Below are 15,345 nucleotides of genomic sequence, written 5' to 3'. Positions count from 1 at the left end.
ACAGAGGGACTTGTCAGAGTGATGAGGATACACAGTCAGGGGCTCCTTGCTGCTTCCAGTCTCCTGGTGGCTCCCAGGCCCTCTCCTCCATGTTTTCCCTTCTGCCCAGGAAGCCAAAGAAATGGCTCTGGTCCCTACCACACTTACAGGAGATTGTGGGAGAATGAACAGATGTTTAAGTCGACGCTCTTATATTCCCAGTGCTCTCCTGAGGACTTTTTCTTTCTTCCTAACAACTCTGTAACCCTGATAACATCTCTATTTTATACAGGAGGCAGGAGGAGGTTAGAAGAACGGAAGTTATTTGCCCAGGTTCACACAGCTAAGCAGGACCTGGATTTAAATCAGGTGACCTGACACCAAGTCTAGCCCTCCTTCCTCAACACATCCTTTTTTTTTTGGGGGGGGGGGTGGCACTGGGATTCGAACTCAGGGCCTCACTCTTGCTAGGCAGGCACTCTTACCATTTAAGCCACTTTGCTAGCTTGTCCTCAACCCATTCTTTTACCCATGCTGTTCCCTCTTTCCACAATGCCCTGGAAAACTATTCAACCACCATAGCTCTGTTAAATCTCTATAAAGCTTTCGAGGACCTTTCTCATCTTATCCCAGATAGAGTTTGTCCCTCACTCTTTTGCCCCAGGCAATCTCAGCACCTCTGACCTCGCCTAAGCTGCCAGGTCAGCCACACAGGTTGTATACCGCACAACTCAGGAGACTGCATTTGCATCAACATGCAGCCTTCTAGCCTGAAGGTGGAGTTGTCTGTTTACCCTCCTGTCTCAACTACTGGTCTGTAAGTTCTGTGTCTAAGTCACCTCGGTGTTCCCAGAACTCAGCAGGTCCTGGCCCAGGGAGACAGGCTCAGTCAGCATTTGTTGACTAACTGCTCGTGAACAAATGATGCAATTATAAGCCAAGGGAATTGAGTGAAAGACTGAAGAGGGGAGGATGGAAGGAGGGTGACAAGTAGAATAGCAGTCATGTCCCAATTTTTATTTATGCCATGGGTGATGCCAAGGTGGTTATCAACGAGGTAATTATTTCAGATTTACATCACAAACTCTGCGTGGAGTGATTTCCAATCAATAATTAATGCCCACCCCCATCTTCCCACCCCACTAAACTAGGTCAGCCTCCTCCCAGGAGAGGCAACGGGGCTCCTGGCAGGCGGCGTCATCCAACTGAGTATAGCCGGGGCCAGGGCTCAATGCCCCTCTCCCTATATCCCCAAACAGCGGAGCAAGGAGCCTGGGGTGGAGGGGCAAGAAAATAGAACAGGGCCCCACATGACCCACCAAAATGGTTTCTGGTGTCTCATTCATTTGTTCTCATATTCATTTATCAAACACTCAGTCAATGTCTGCTGTCTGCCAGGCACAGTGCTGAGCGCACAGGGAATCCAGAGATGAACAAGACCTATCTTGTACCTCTCAGAGCTCACAGCCTAGCAGCAGGTGGACAGGGGACCACAGTGTGGAGCAAAAGGGCCGTGCCTGAGGACACATCTGCGGAGAGGCTGATGTTGAAACCCACCACCCTTCTGCTGGATGTGCAGAGCCTGCCAAAGGGTCTGTGGGACCATGGCACAGACAAGGGGCAAGCATGCAGAGTGTATGTGGAGACCCTGACTGGAGATCACTTCAGAGGGGGGCTAAGGAATGGGGGCTCAGTGTAGCTGGGGAGGCCTGTGTCATCAGCAGACTTCTAAGCAGGCAGAGCCCTTGACCAGCTCTGGCTCTGGGCTCGTGCAGCAGGGGCAGTCTGGGAGGCCAGGTACAGGCAGCAGACCGGCTAGTGTGCACTGAGGCTGGCAGCAGCTGGAGAGGAGGCTGGACCAGAAACGCCTGGAGGGGGCTGCTCGCACAGCCCGAATCCGGCTGCTCCATGACTGCCTGGTACTCCCAAGGGCAGCCTTTGTTGCATTTCCCTCTTCGCCAGGATATTGGAATTCCGAGAGGCTCCTGAAATCCCGCCCAGCTGACTTCCCTGAATGGCAGTCCCTTCCCTCTCCTCCTGTCTTCCCCTGCCCAGCAGCCCCAGCTCCCAACAGGCCCTCCCAGGGCCACAGAGCCAAGGCATAATTAGTTAATTAGGAACTTAGAGGGGTTTATCGCATCTGTGCCTGGAAAAGGGGGCCACAGGATTAGGGAGTCAGGGAGGAGCCCCAAGGAGACTTCTTCTATATCCTTGGTTAAGTCATTAGTCAAGACAGGTCAGAAGGTGACACGCTGCTCTCAGTCCCCAAACATGAGGAGGTGAAGTGAGGGGAGAGGAGAGAGAAAGTGAAACAGAGAGACAGAGACAATGGGAGACAAATAACAGAGACAGAGAGGAGAGCTGGAGAGAGACACAGAGAGCAGATAAAGCAGAGGAAAGACCAGGCGGATGGACGCGTGCATGGATACACAGGGGAGAGACAGAGATAGAATGTGGACAAGCGACCTGCCTTCAAGTCCCATCTGCCTCAAACCACCCTTTCCACCTCATTTCCCTCTACCCTCCCCAGCCACCCTGCCTCCCAGATTCCTGGATTCCCACCGTAGCTGGTCCCAAGACCTTCCTGCCTCTCCAAGGCCATCCCTCCTTCTTTAGCGTGGGCCACGAGCCAGGCAGGCCCTGATAGGTTACAGGTGACCTCAAGACTATGGTGGCTGATCCCTAGCCAAGAAGAGGAAGAGGAGCCAAGGCATCTGATGCAGCCCCCATCCCAGGGAGCATCCAGTGGAGCACAAACCGGGACAGAAAATGTAGGCCCCAGTAGTCAGGGCTGGGTGGTCATGAGGCAAAACTTGCCCTCTCTGGGCCCCAGTGGCCTCATCTATAGAAGGGGACAGTGGGTTCTGTTCAGCCAGCCTCTCGGGAGCCTCATGGGACCAGGACACCTTTGATGGAAAAGCCCCTGTATTCAGTTGCTCATCCCATGTGGAAAGCCCAAATCCAGCCCACCCCAGCTCACAGGCCCCCCACTCTGTCCTCCACACCTGAACTCATGGCTCCAGCCAGGCCCGCTGGCTCTCCCTACTCCCCTCCCCCACCCCCAGGCCTCCCTCAGTGAGTACTGACCGGTGCTGCCCAGGGCTGTCCCTGGTGAAGCCCAGAGGAGACAGGCTCCACCCCATGCCCTCACTGTCATAGCTGCCTGGCCAAACTCTGGGCCCACCAGGTCTTGTCCACTGGGCCCTCTATCCATCTCCTCTGTGTCCTGCACAGCCCAGCCCACCCACGGCTCACCACCATTGTGATAAACCAGAAGATGGTGGGGCTGAGCCCAGATGACAACGTCAGTGGAGTGGGGAACCAGGGTGGATTCTGGAGTCATCCTGATGTCGAGCCAAGGGACGGGATGAGGGGCGTGATGGCAAAGAGCAGGAGACACTGCCAAGGTTTGGGACTTAAGCAGCCAAAGCCATGCGATGACCAGCAGGGCAGACAGGGCTCCATCTGGACATGCAGGGTTTGGGGGGCCTTGAGTCCATCCTTCAGCAGTCACTTCACTGGGGTTCAGATCTTGGGGCCTGGGGTTCAGTAGAGGAGGATCTGATGTGGGTGTCGAATGACAGGGGTGATATCAGGGTAGGTGGGGGTGCAGCTGCTCCGCCAGACCAGGACATCTGCTCTAAAGGAACCCGTGCAGCAGTTGGGCAAGGGAACCCTCAATGGCAGAAAAGGGGTGCATCTTCCCTCCAGATTTAGGGTGCTCTCCACAGACAGAAGCTGTCAGCCCATATTAGCTTGGCCATTCAGCCAAGACAGCTGAAGTAGAAATCACCAGGCATATGCCATCCTCCACCAGGGGCACAGCCTGTGGCCAGGGGAGGGGAGACAGAGAAGTTGGGGGGTGCCGAGGCTGCTGGTCTGGCTGGGTTAGTGGAGGGTGCTGAGCAGTCGGGAGAGGCCGTCTGCTATTTCTGCCATTGCCTGTGCCAACTAATCAGGGGCACAGTGGGTGCCGGGGAGGCCCAGCCAGGCAGCAGACGGACCAGGCAGCCGAGGTCACAGCTGCTGGCACCAGCCCAGTCAGGGAGGGAGGGGCCTGTGGGCTTGTGGGGAGGCCTCAGTACCTGCCTGGGAGGCCTTGGCCCTCCCTACAGAGGTTAAGTGCCCTCTGTCACTGAAAGTCCCCTCACTCATGATGGCCCAAGCAACCCTTACTCATCCTCCAGTCCCCTTCCTGTCCCCCTTCTCTGTGAGACCTCCTCAGAGCATGTGACCCTGGCCCTGCTGTTGCACTCCTGTGCCCCACGACCTGTGGCTCCAGGTTCCAGGGTTAGCCTGCAGGGAATGCTGTAGCTGGATTGTCTCTTGACCCCAAACCTGGACCCAGGTGGGACTATTTCAGGTGAATGAATGAATGAATGAGTCAATCAACCAACCAACCAATGCACAGTGCCCCACTCCCTGGTCCTGTCTAGGATCACTACTGACCTAGAGAACAGAACTGAGAACTTGACCCTGGGCCGGCTGAAATCACTCTGGCCACCTCCAAGCACTTTTTCCTAATCCCGCCGCTCCTATTCTCCTGACTCCCAGTGGAGATACTGGGCCAGATGTTCTCCCACCCTTCTTCTGGGAAGGCAGCAGCCCTGGGAAGCAGGAGTGGGAAGGCTCAACTTCATCAGCTTTTCCTTTCCCTCCCTCCCTCCCTCTTCTTGCCCTGAGGGCTTCAAGGCCTTCCTCCCTCAGGATGAGAGGGAGCCTCTGCAGGGGCCAAGGATTCCCACATGTGACCAGGGCAGGGTTAGCCCCACAGGCTTCCTTCCGCTACCTGTTACCTTGCCCTGCACACGAGGCTCTGCACAGAGCTCTGCATGCCCGATGCCATTTCATCCTTACAGCTGGATGGAAATTGACACATTAACTCTGCTTTCTACTGGAGGGGTGGAGGACAGAGAGGATGTGGCTCGCTGGGGTCTCATGACAGGTGGGTGGGACTAGAACCTGAGGTTGACAGTGCAGAGTGACCTGCAGTTCCTGGCATACAGCTGGGGCCTCCCCAACAGCACTGTCAGCATTTGTCCCCATCCATGGGTACTGGGAGCACCTCCTCTAACTCGGCATGGCCCCAGCCCAGCCCAGGAGTTCTGCCCAGAGGTGGGTGTGCTAAGCCAGAGACTGAGCCTGGGCAGGGTTCAGCTCCTTACTGGCTGCCAGGAGCTCTCTAGGAGCCTCCCACCCCTCCACAGCCTGGACTGGGAGTGTGATAGCTAGATGCAGATGTGGACCAACTCTGGCCTTGACACTGACTGCCCTAGCTCCTAGCTAGAGGAAGAGCACTTTTCATAGTAAAAACATTCGACCAACAGGCAGCATGAGGGATGGACAGGGTTGGTGCCAGGAGGGGCACACTTAGAGCTATTCCTGCCCCCTTGTGCCCAGGCCCAGAGAGGGGCAGCAATTGATGAAAAGTCACCCAGTGGGGAAAGACAGTTCATGGAAGGTGAGGGCTGGGACAGAAACTACAGGGGAGGGCTGACTCCCAGGTCCCTCACCCATCCCAGACAAAACTGAGAATCATGCATCGAATCCAGCCCCTCTCCTGCTCTGTGCACATAGGGAAACAGAGGCCCAGATCACACAAGCAGGCTTATGGCAGAGCTGAGACCAGAACTTGCATCTCCTGACCTCCAGCTGAGTCTTCCCAGATGGTGTCTGCAGCCTCCAGTGGATTTCTTAAATGGCAGGCAACCCACTCCCCATAGCTCCTTAATTAATACCCCAGAATTTGACTGCGTAGTACCTGCTCTCTAGTGTGCCACCTAGTGGTAAAATTGAAAGCTGCAGGCTCCTGTTGAAAAGAACATGTCCCAGGGCAGACAGACTTGGCTGTGAAGGTGAAGGTGGGACTTGGGTGCTTCTGGGAAGTTCATTAAAAAAAAGTCTGGTGCCAGTGGCTCGCGCCTGTAATCCTCGCTACTCAGGAGGCAGCGATCAGGAGGATCGTGGTTCAAAGCCAGCCCAGCCAAACAGTTCGAGAGACCCTATCTCGAGAATACCCAATACAAAAAAGGGCTGGTGGAGTGGCTCAAGTGGTACAGCGCCCGCCTAGCAAGCAGGAGGCCCTGAGTTCAAACCCCAGTACCACCAAAAGAAAAGAGGCAACTGAAGAATGGTGGCTTTGCATGGAATCACAGCACTTGAGAGGCTGTGTCTCAAAGATCCAAAATAAATCAATAAAATGTTAAAAATAAATGGAGACAATCACAAACCTCTTCAGGAAGCATTTGTGGGAGCCCATCCCCCCCAACTCATTCCCTGATGACTCCCGCAGAGGACAGGGCACCCCGGGACAGGACAAAGCAACCTCTCCTACACCTCAGAGATCCACGTGCTCTAACAGTCTCTGCTCCTGGGAATTCATTACTAATAAATATGATTTATCTTAGGGTCCCTTTCAGTGGAACACGCATGGTTTCCCTGGGTTAGCACTCCCAGCCTCTCCCCCAGCACTGGGCTCTGAGAAATGACTGTCCATGAAACGGGAGAGCCTCCCAGCGGAGCCATTAGCAGGAGGAGGGCTGAGGAAGGGCGCAGTGCCTGTGGCTTTCTGGGCACAGAGACTCTGTAATTGGAGCCTCCAGGAATGCGGCAACAGGGCTCTCGGGGACATGGACCTTCTCCAGAGGGCGGGCGGGCGGGCAGGCTGGTGTTGGGTACAGGGAGTGATCGCCACAGTCCCACAGCCATTTAATGAGCTCAGCACACAGCAGGAGAGGAAGCAGGGGGCTGAGGAAGGAAAGGAGCAGCAGAGGCCCCACACACATTCCCATGAGCGACACACCCTCATGCGTGTGCACACGCCCTCATGTGTGCTCACACCCTCATGCGTGCACACCCTGCACCTGCACACACACCTTCACACATACATGTGCCCTCGTGTGCACACACACCCTCACACACACAAGCCCTCATGTAAGCTCAGACCTTCATGTGTGCACACCCCTCACAGGCGCACACACACCCTTACGTGTGCACCCACCGTGAGTGCATGTGAGTCCACATATGGATGCTCACACCCACACACAGATGTACAGACACCAGCCAGCAAGAGTGACACCTACATCCTGTGTGTCCATCCTGATCCCCTTAGACCTTCTCCCACTCTCAAATGACGCATCACCTTGCCGTTCCCATGCCAGACCCTGAGACCTGCAGGGAGGTTTAGCATGCGAGGTCACATACAAACCCTCATGTACAGTCTCCTGCTGTGTGCACAACACCCCAGCAAGGTAACAGGGCCTGAGGGCTCTGTGGCCAGGGAGCATGGCAGCAGCTGAATGTGCCTGCCTCCACCTTCCCCCAGAACAGAAATGGGGAGTAATGAGGCCATGGCCCCTCCTCTGCATTCTCACTGCTGAGATCCCTCCCACCACCCAGTTGCCCAAGCCAGATGCTTGGTGACTCTCGGGACCTGGGCTGGGTCCAGGAGCACCTCCTCCATTCCTCTGCCCCTGTCCAGCCCAGGCCATTGCTCATACACATTACGAGATCCATCCTCTGTGTCCACCTCACCCTCACCCTTCTGTCGGGGGCATTTCTAAAACACTTCCCTAACATCTTCCATCTGCCATTTTCCTCAGGCAGGCAAGACCATCCATACCTGGTCCTGTCCCCTCCAGCCTCAGCACCCCCTCTCACCCCACACCTGGCCCCTGTAGCAGCCAGCACCTAGGCTCCCTTACCACTTCTCCCTGGCTCTCACCTCTCCATACCTTCCGGCCTTCCTGAGACAACCCCAGGCCCTGTGGTGCTCCATTCAGACTCCAACTTCTCAGGGAAGCCTCCGAAACAGCCCCAATCCCCTCCCTGCCCCAAGCACCACCCTCCCGCTGCCTGGCACCTGGGTCTGAGCATTTGCAGCTCTATGGCCCCACACCTGACGGCTACTCAATGCATTTGAGTGGGCACATTTCACATGTGTTTGGGGCCGCCTTCTGGCCAGTAGGCACAGTTCTGGGCACAGTTCTGGGCCTGTTTCCCAGGAAAGACGGGTGTGAGGGGGAAGAACACTGTTAGACACTCGGACTCCAGTTTGGTCCCTGATACTGACCTGCTGTGTGACCCTGGCTGTCTCTGGGCTGGTTTCCTTATCTGTTAATGGTGTAAAGCCAGTTTTGAACTAAGGAATTGTTATGGTTTGGATATGTTCCTGACTGGTGGATCCAGTCATTGAGAGGTGACTAGATCGTAAGGGCTCTGCCCTCGTCAATAGATTAATCCCTTGACAGAGTTACAATATGATAGTGTTATCGGGAGGTGGTGGGAAATAGGAAATGGAGCCTAGTTGGAAGAAGTAAGTCACTGGGGGGCATGCCCTTGGAAGATGTGACTGTCCCCAGTCTCTTCTTCAGTGCCTCTCTCTGCTTCCTGGCTGTCATGAGATGAGCAACACTGCTCCACCATGCCCCTCTGCTCTGATGCTCTGCCTCCTCATGGCCCAGAAACAACAGAACCAGGAGACCAGACAGTGGAGCCTCTGAAACCATGAGCCAAAATAAATCTTTTCTTTTAAGTTGTCTATGTCGGGCATTTTGTCATAGCAATAGAAAACTGACCAACTCAGGGATCTTTAAGGAGTCCCTTCTCATGGATGGATGAATAGATGAATAGATGGACAGGTGGACGGATGGATGGATGGATAGATAGATGGGTAGATGGGTGAATGTGTGGATGGGTGGATGGACAGGTGGGTGGGTAGATGAATGGACAGATGGATGGGTGGCAAATGGGTGGATAAGAAGATAGATGGATAGCTGGATGGGTAGATGGATAGATGGACAGGTGAATGGTTGGACAGATGAGTGGATAGGTACATGGGTGGGTAAATGGATGGATGGATTGATAAATGGATGGATGGGTGAGTGGATGGATGGGTAGGTGGATGGATGGATGGGTGCATGGGTGAATGGATGGATTGACAGAGTTCAAGTTCTACTTGTGTCTGTCAACACAAATGAGGGGGTCAGGATTCATGGCCCCAGCAATGTTTCACATGCCCACCCTCAAAACTAAGTAACCTCTTTTCATATATGAGCCCATCTCAACAGCCTGTGAAGACTACTCCCAAGGAAACTTTTATTCCTGAACAGGCTCCCCAGGGTACTGAAATCCAAGTTGTTTGGGGGCTTCAGAGGCATTATGTCCACCTTCCAGCAGCTAAGGACCAAAACGCTGGTCCACGAGTTCTGTGGGAACACTGCATCAGTTCGTGCACTGCGAGCACTGGATGGAGCTGGCTAGGTGTGTCAGGAATGGGCAGGCAGGGAGGGCCAACTCACTGGGCACACGGTTGATGGCTTTGAGAGGCCTCAGGACACGCACAGTGCGGATGGCTGACAGGTTGATGTTCTGAAGGTCCAGGGAGTACTCGACCATCCTGAGGAGAAAGGGGAGAGAGTGAAAGAGGTTCAGGAGACACTCAGGACCATCCAGCCCACCAGTGCCTACCTGGATGGGAAAGTCAGAAAAGGAATCAGAATCCTGGCTATGCGTAACAGTGTGGGTCTTGGCTGTTTCCCTGGGCCACTGGCTCCTGCTCTGTAAGTTGGGGCTGGTGACAGCTGCCCCAGACTGTCGTGAGGGCTCCACAGATGTGGTGAGGAGCAGAGAGAGTAGAAAGAACAGAGATATTGGACCCACTGCAAAGCCAGCTCTGTGCCAGGTGGCCCCTGTTCTTTAGGCCTATCTGACTGACCCATGACCAGCGTTGGCTCCAGCTTCTAGAACTTATCTCCCAGCATGGATGCTCCCCAACCCTGCCAGGCCATCTGACTAGACCCACTCCCCAGAGGAGGAGCTGAGGATCGCTGGCTGATCCAGGTGGGGACTGGATGGCAGTCACATCAGGTGCAGTACCACAAAGGCCTCGCTGCAGCTGAGGGTCTGAATGGGAGCCCCTTCTCCTCAGGAGCCTGTGAAGTCAGAGGCCAGATTTGCAGATGAGAAGACAAGGCTCAGAGAGGTGATTTCACAGACCCTGGGCCGCCCAGTGAAAAGGGTGGAGGCTCAAGCCAGGAGTTCCACCAGGTCTGACCTGCCTCACGCCAAGCGGCATCTCAGGGGCATGGCAGGTGTGCTGTACTTTGTAGGGTCGTAGAGGGACCCGACCAGCCCACCTCCAGCCTTGAGCTTACTGTGCTTCCCCAACCCAGGGCCTTTGTCCACATTGTCCTTTCTGCCTGGAGGGCCCTCCCCATCTCTGTCCCCACAAACTTGCTCATGCTTGACAGTTCCCTGGAGTTCTGAAAGCTTCTCCACACTGAGTCCACAGGGAACTGGGTCAATCCCAGTGCTCTGAACCCAAAAATGTCTTGGCCCCAGCCCCATACTCAGGGAGACTCAAAGGCAAAGACAGTCTTCACCACACCCCACACCATATCCACAGCCCACCAGCTCTGTAGCTCTGTGGAGGCACTCACCTCTTCCAAGATGTCCTCCCAGATCTCCCATGAGGCAGATCTCTGGGGACCATCCCTGGCTTCCTGTACTTCTATCTGCACCTATGGTCCCTCCCCACTGAAAGACAGGCCCCTGTAGGCCTGACCCCAGGCCCTCCCCACCCCCACAGCAGCTCCACCTGTCACTAGTATCAGGGGGAAATGAAGGCCTTCCTGCTCACAGACTGCTACTCCCTCCCGCTGCTTAAAGAGTAATTGAGTGAAAGCCGCTCACCTCACATGCCTCCGCTTCCCCCTCCTGCACAGGCTCCACTCTGTGTGCACAACCCCCACATACACACCTGCACACCACCTTCTGCAGGCACACACACTCCTTGCACAACCTCACACACACGCACTCCTGCTCCAACCCAAATCAAATGGGGATGGGGGTGGCCCAAAAAGTGACAGAGCCTGGAACTAGAGACAGAGACCTGGGGGGGAGGACAGAAAAAGGGAACGGGCGAGGAGTGGGAGAGAGGCAGGGGCAGTGGCCAGCAGAGAGCAAGGGCAGAGGGTGCCCTGAGCAGACAGTGAGAGATGGGGCCGCGTGAGGATTCCACGCGTGGGTGAGCCAAACCATCATTCCCATCTTTTAGAGAGAGCTCTTCAACCAGCTGGGAGATGCGTGTGATGGAGGTGCTGCGGGGGCTGCACACGTGGACACACAGAGGCATTCACTCTGACGTGTGCACACATACCCTGGGCCTGGGGAGCCCCTTTCCTGCTCCGGCAGGTCCCATCAGCCCCTCCCCACTGCGCCCCACCCACCAAAGGCCCCTCTTCCTGCTGCCAGGTTCTCTGGATCCTGCCACAGGGGTGGCAGCAGCCCTGGTGAGAGCTGAGCCCTCAGGCTCTGTGCACTTCACTGGGGTGCAGGAGGTAGGGTCCCTGCCAGGCAGGCCACCATGGAATGGGCCCCAGGACCTAGAGGACACACTGCCCAGCCTGTCCAAGGCCTGTTCCCAGTCCCATGAAGTAAGAGGAAGCTCAAAGTTCAGTGGATGACTGCAGACGGAAAAGCAAGCACTTTCTGAGAGCTCACTGTACCATCCACTGTTCTAATGGTTTCCTGGTGTGGACCCATTTAACGTGTCCACATCCAAGTGTGGCACCTGCCTCCACCCCTCTTCATTGGGCCTGGGATCAGGACAGAAACCCGTCTATAAGCCACATCCAGACTCCCCAAGAGAGCCCTCAGGATGGCCTCCTGCCTGTCCTGACCCCTCTCTCCACCCTGCCATACAGGCTCCAGGTCCCTCCTGGGGAACCGTGTACACTGCCTGACACTCGTCTTTAGCTAAATGTGGGAACCAGGCACAGCCCTGCCCCAGGACAGGCTGGGGGTGAACATGCCCTGTGTGAGAAATCCTGTCCTCTTGTCACCACAATCGGGGCGGCAGGAAAAGACACCTCAGGACCGTGGTGACTGATGTCATCGAGGCCCATGTTGCCTGGTTTAGTAAACTCTGGGGTTGGAATACCTCCCAGACCCCAGCCTCACTGTGGGAGGCTAACTCACAGTGTTTTGGCCACGTTCGTAGTAGCTCTCCAGTCCTGGAGAGGAACTGAGGCAGCCACCACCTGACAGTGCACTGGAAACAACCAAAGCCTCAGACTCTAGGGGCTCACGGGGTCCATGTGGTACTGGTGTAGAGCGACACATTAGCCCAGCCCTTTCCCTTCACCCCTAACTAACCCTCCAGATCTTCGGGTGAGAACACACTTTCCACAACCTGTTGCAAAAATTCCCCTGAAGCCCCATCTGCTGCAGCCCTTGGAATCCCCAGGGAAATTCCTTGAAGAATTTAGTGTCCAGATCTTAATTCTGAGCTTCCTGGCAGTCAAGTCAAAAGGGAAAATATGATATTATCAAGTTCTTAGCAACATGAAGGATCCTGACACTGTGGGTTCCTTCTAGGGAATCCATTTGCCTAAATATTTCTCCTAGGTCTTAACTCTCTACACTTCACAACCCTATTGGGGTGTTCTGTACAGAACATCTGGGGGAGCAGGAGAGTTTACACATGCATTCGGTTTAAAAAAAAAAAGAAGAGGAAGAAGAAGAAACACATAGTAGGTACACAGTGAAAAGGTCAGTAGCTCACATTGAGGGGAAGAGGACAGGAAGAGGGACATAGGACAAGGACAAGAAGAGACAGGGAAGCCCTTGGCTGGATGTCTCTGCCCTGAGAACTCACTGTCCTGTCCCAACCTGGGACAGCTGCTGCAGCTCCACCATTCCTGTCCCAGACCGCCTCACCATCCCTCTCTCCTGACAGCTGCGCCAGCCTCCTGCCTGTTCTGCCTCCTGCTTCCTCCTTCCCCAGCCCATCCACAGTCAGCAGAAATTTTCTAAAACAGATCAAGCTGTCACTCCCCTCCTTGAAACCCTCCCTGCATAGTTCCCTACTGCCCTCGGAACAAGGTCCAAGCCCCTGGCTACAGCCTTCAAGGCCTTCCACAGTCTGTCCTCTATCCATCTTCCCCGATCCCTGCTCCTACTTGGCTCACCCTAGTGCCAAGCCAAGCCCACCAGGCACTCCAAGCACAACCCACTCTCCAGGGCACATTGCCCTTTTTCCTCACTCTCAGCCTTCCTTCAGGGCCACCTCCTCCAGGAAGCCTCTTCTCACCCCACCCTGCACCATGGGCTTCCTCCACACTCTGTTCACACCTCCTGGCTGGTGTGGGTTCCCCTCAACACAGACCGAGCCAAGGACAGGGAACAATCCTTTACTTGGGAGGTGATTCCAGAAGCGTGGGGAAGGAGGAGGAGGGAGAAAGCCAAATAAGGGCTATCCTCAACCAGGTCACTACAATTGTGAACAGTGCGGGCGTGATCACATCCTGAAGTCCTGAGAATTGGACCAGCAGGGCTGGGGGTGGGTCTCTGTGGTTGCTTGGCAGGTGTGAGACACTGGGTTCCATCCCCAGCATCAGAGAAAAAAAGAAAACAAAAGAATTAGACCAGTATTGGGTGGAAGCTGGGGTGACTTCCACTGGCTAGAGAGAGGTGGGGAAAATCACCCTTGACCAGCTGAGGGCACAGGTGAGAAGCTGCCAGAATGGGGGTACCTTCCAAGGACAGGACATACCTGCACAGGGTGTGGAGACATGGGACAGGCTCCAATAACACCTGCCAGGACAGTGGCCCCAAGATGCTATGATACCAGACATGACCATCTCCTCCTCAGACCTTCATACCCTGGTGATGCCACCCAACAGGCACTCAGGGAACACACCTAGCATGAATAACACCTCCCACTTTGTGCCCAAGGTCACCTGTGATGGAGAAAGCTATCTCCTTCCTTCCTCCTCCTCCCACCCTGACGATGGTGTGGCCCTAGCCCCCACCTTCACTCCAAAGACAGCAAGGTGAGGAAAAGGCCATTCAGTGGATGAATGACCACCACGATGACTTCCCTCAGGCCCCAAGTAAGACACCAAGAGTGAGAAATTAATACCTAATTACACAGCTACTTATCACGCAGCTTCGGTGCTGAAAGCCTAAAAAAAAATCAACAAATCCCCCACTACCTCCTGCTAGCTCCCAAGTGCCTAATTAGGTAAGTAATTTTCCTTTAAAGTGAGCACTTCCATCTTGGAACCACCCCAGGAGGAGAGGGGCTGAACTCAGATTCTGGCTGTCTTCCTGGAGAGGGCTCTATATGGCCAGGCTGGGGTGAGGACCGTGCCAGGAGCAGGCTGGGAGGATGAAGTGAGTTCTTCAGACCACCCTCCCCCTGTTCCTGCAAAAGAACTCCCTCTCTCACTCCTGGCTCCTAGGAAAGGCCCAGGCCCAGTGAAGGATGGGAACACTCGGCCACAATGACTGACTCAGGATGGGCATGTGGCCCCAGGTAGACCCCAGGCAGTCCAGTCCTTCTGCTGGGACTGCAAGGAAAGATGTCTTCCCTTGTTGCATGGCTGCCTAGAAACCCAGAGGTGCTGAGGGGCACCTTGCCCCCGTGGTGGCCTGAGACTTTTGCCAACACAGAGGAAGGCCAAGGCAAGAGCTAGAGAGACAGGGATCCTGACCATATGGCTGGAGCAGCTCCCTCCAGCTAAGCCTGCATCCCAGCTCTGCCCAGCTACCTGAGTCAGTGAGTTCCCTTGCAGCCTGGGCCTGTTTGAATTGGATCTCTGCCATTTGCAGTCCAGGTCCTGGCTGGCTCAGGCTTCCTGAGCCCTCAGTAGCTGCCAAGCCCGTTGTACACTTTCCCCCAGATAATCACCCACAGTTGGATGAGAGCACCTATTACAGATGAGGAAGTTGAAATTTAGAGAGCCCAGGTCACATAGCCATGTGTGAAGAGACCAGGAGCTCTGGGAAACACACTCTCATCCCAGTGACCACCTTTTGGGTCATGAGCTCTGCCTTGGTTGGCCAGGGACCAACATATCCTACATTATGTGGCAGTCACCAGCATCTCTGAGGCCGTGTGGTCTGATGGTTACAGCACGCAGCTGCTAGAGTGCAGGTGACCTTGGCAAGTCACTCAATTGAAAGGACTTCATACATGGATTCAGTACTTCCAACAGGGCCCAGCCCAAGAAAGAGCCAAATGCGTGTGAACTCTCTGAGGCATCCACTGCCTCAGTTCACACTTGCCCACCAGACACATGATGCCTGCTTAAGTCCTTCCAGGGTCCCACTGCCTGCAAGAGAAGTCCAGAGGGGAAGGACTAAGAAAGTCCAGACAGCCAGCTCTGGAAGCCCTCTGACCTCGTTCTGAGAACTGCCAACCAGTTGTCCCAGGATCCAGGGACAGGGAACATCTCCGGCTCCCAGAGTATACCAGGCCATCTCAGACCACACACCTTTGCATTAGCCCATCCTTCTACCTGGAGCACAACTTCCTGACCTTCCCATCCTCTCCCTCTCTCCAGGGCAGAGCTGAGCTCT

General features: G+C 55.1%; 1 protein-coding gene across 1 annotated transcript in view; it reads right to left on the bottom strand.

The window, feature by feature from the left end:
* The window catches only part of Cacna1i (calcium voltage-gated channel subunit alpha1 I), a 103,074-nt gene that overhangs the window by 47,568 nt on the left and 40,161 nt on the right, over window positions 1-15,345 (bottom strand). Inside the window, exon 5 of the mRNA XM_074084532.1 lies at window positions 9,279-9,376. Coding sequence (XP_073940633.1) covers window positions 9,279-9,376 — 98 coding nt within the window. The remainder of the gene's footprint in view (window positions 1-9,278; window positions 9,377-15,345) is intronic.

The sequence above is a fragment of the Castor canadensis genome, chromosome 8, assembly GCF_047511655.1.
Source record: "Castor canadensis chromosome 8, mCasCan1.hap1v2, whole genome shotgun sequence".
NCBI classification, from domain to species: Eukaryota; Metazoa; Chordata; class Mammalia; order Rodentia; family Castoridae; genus Castor; species Castor canadensis.
The sequence above is the reverse complement of the archived record's forward strand: the minus strand, read 5'-3'. Positions and strand labels throughout refer to the sequence as shown.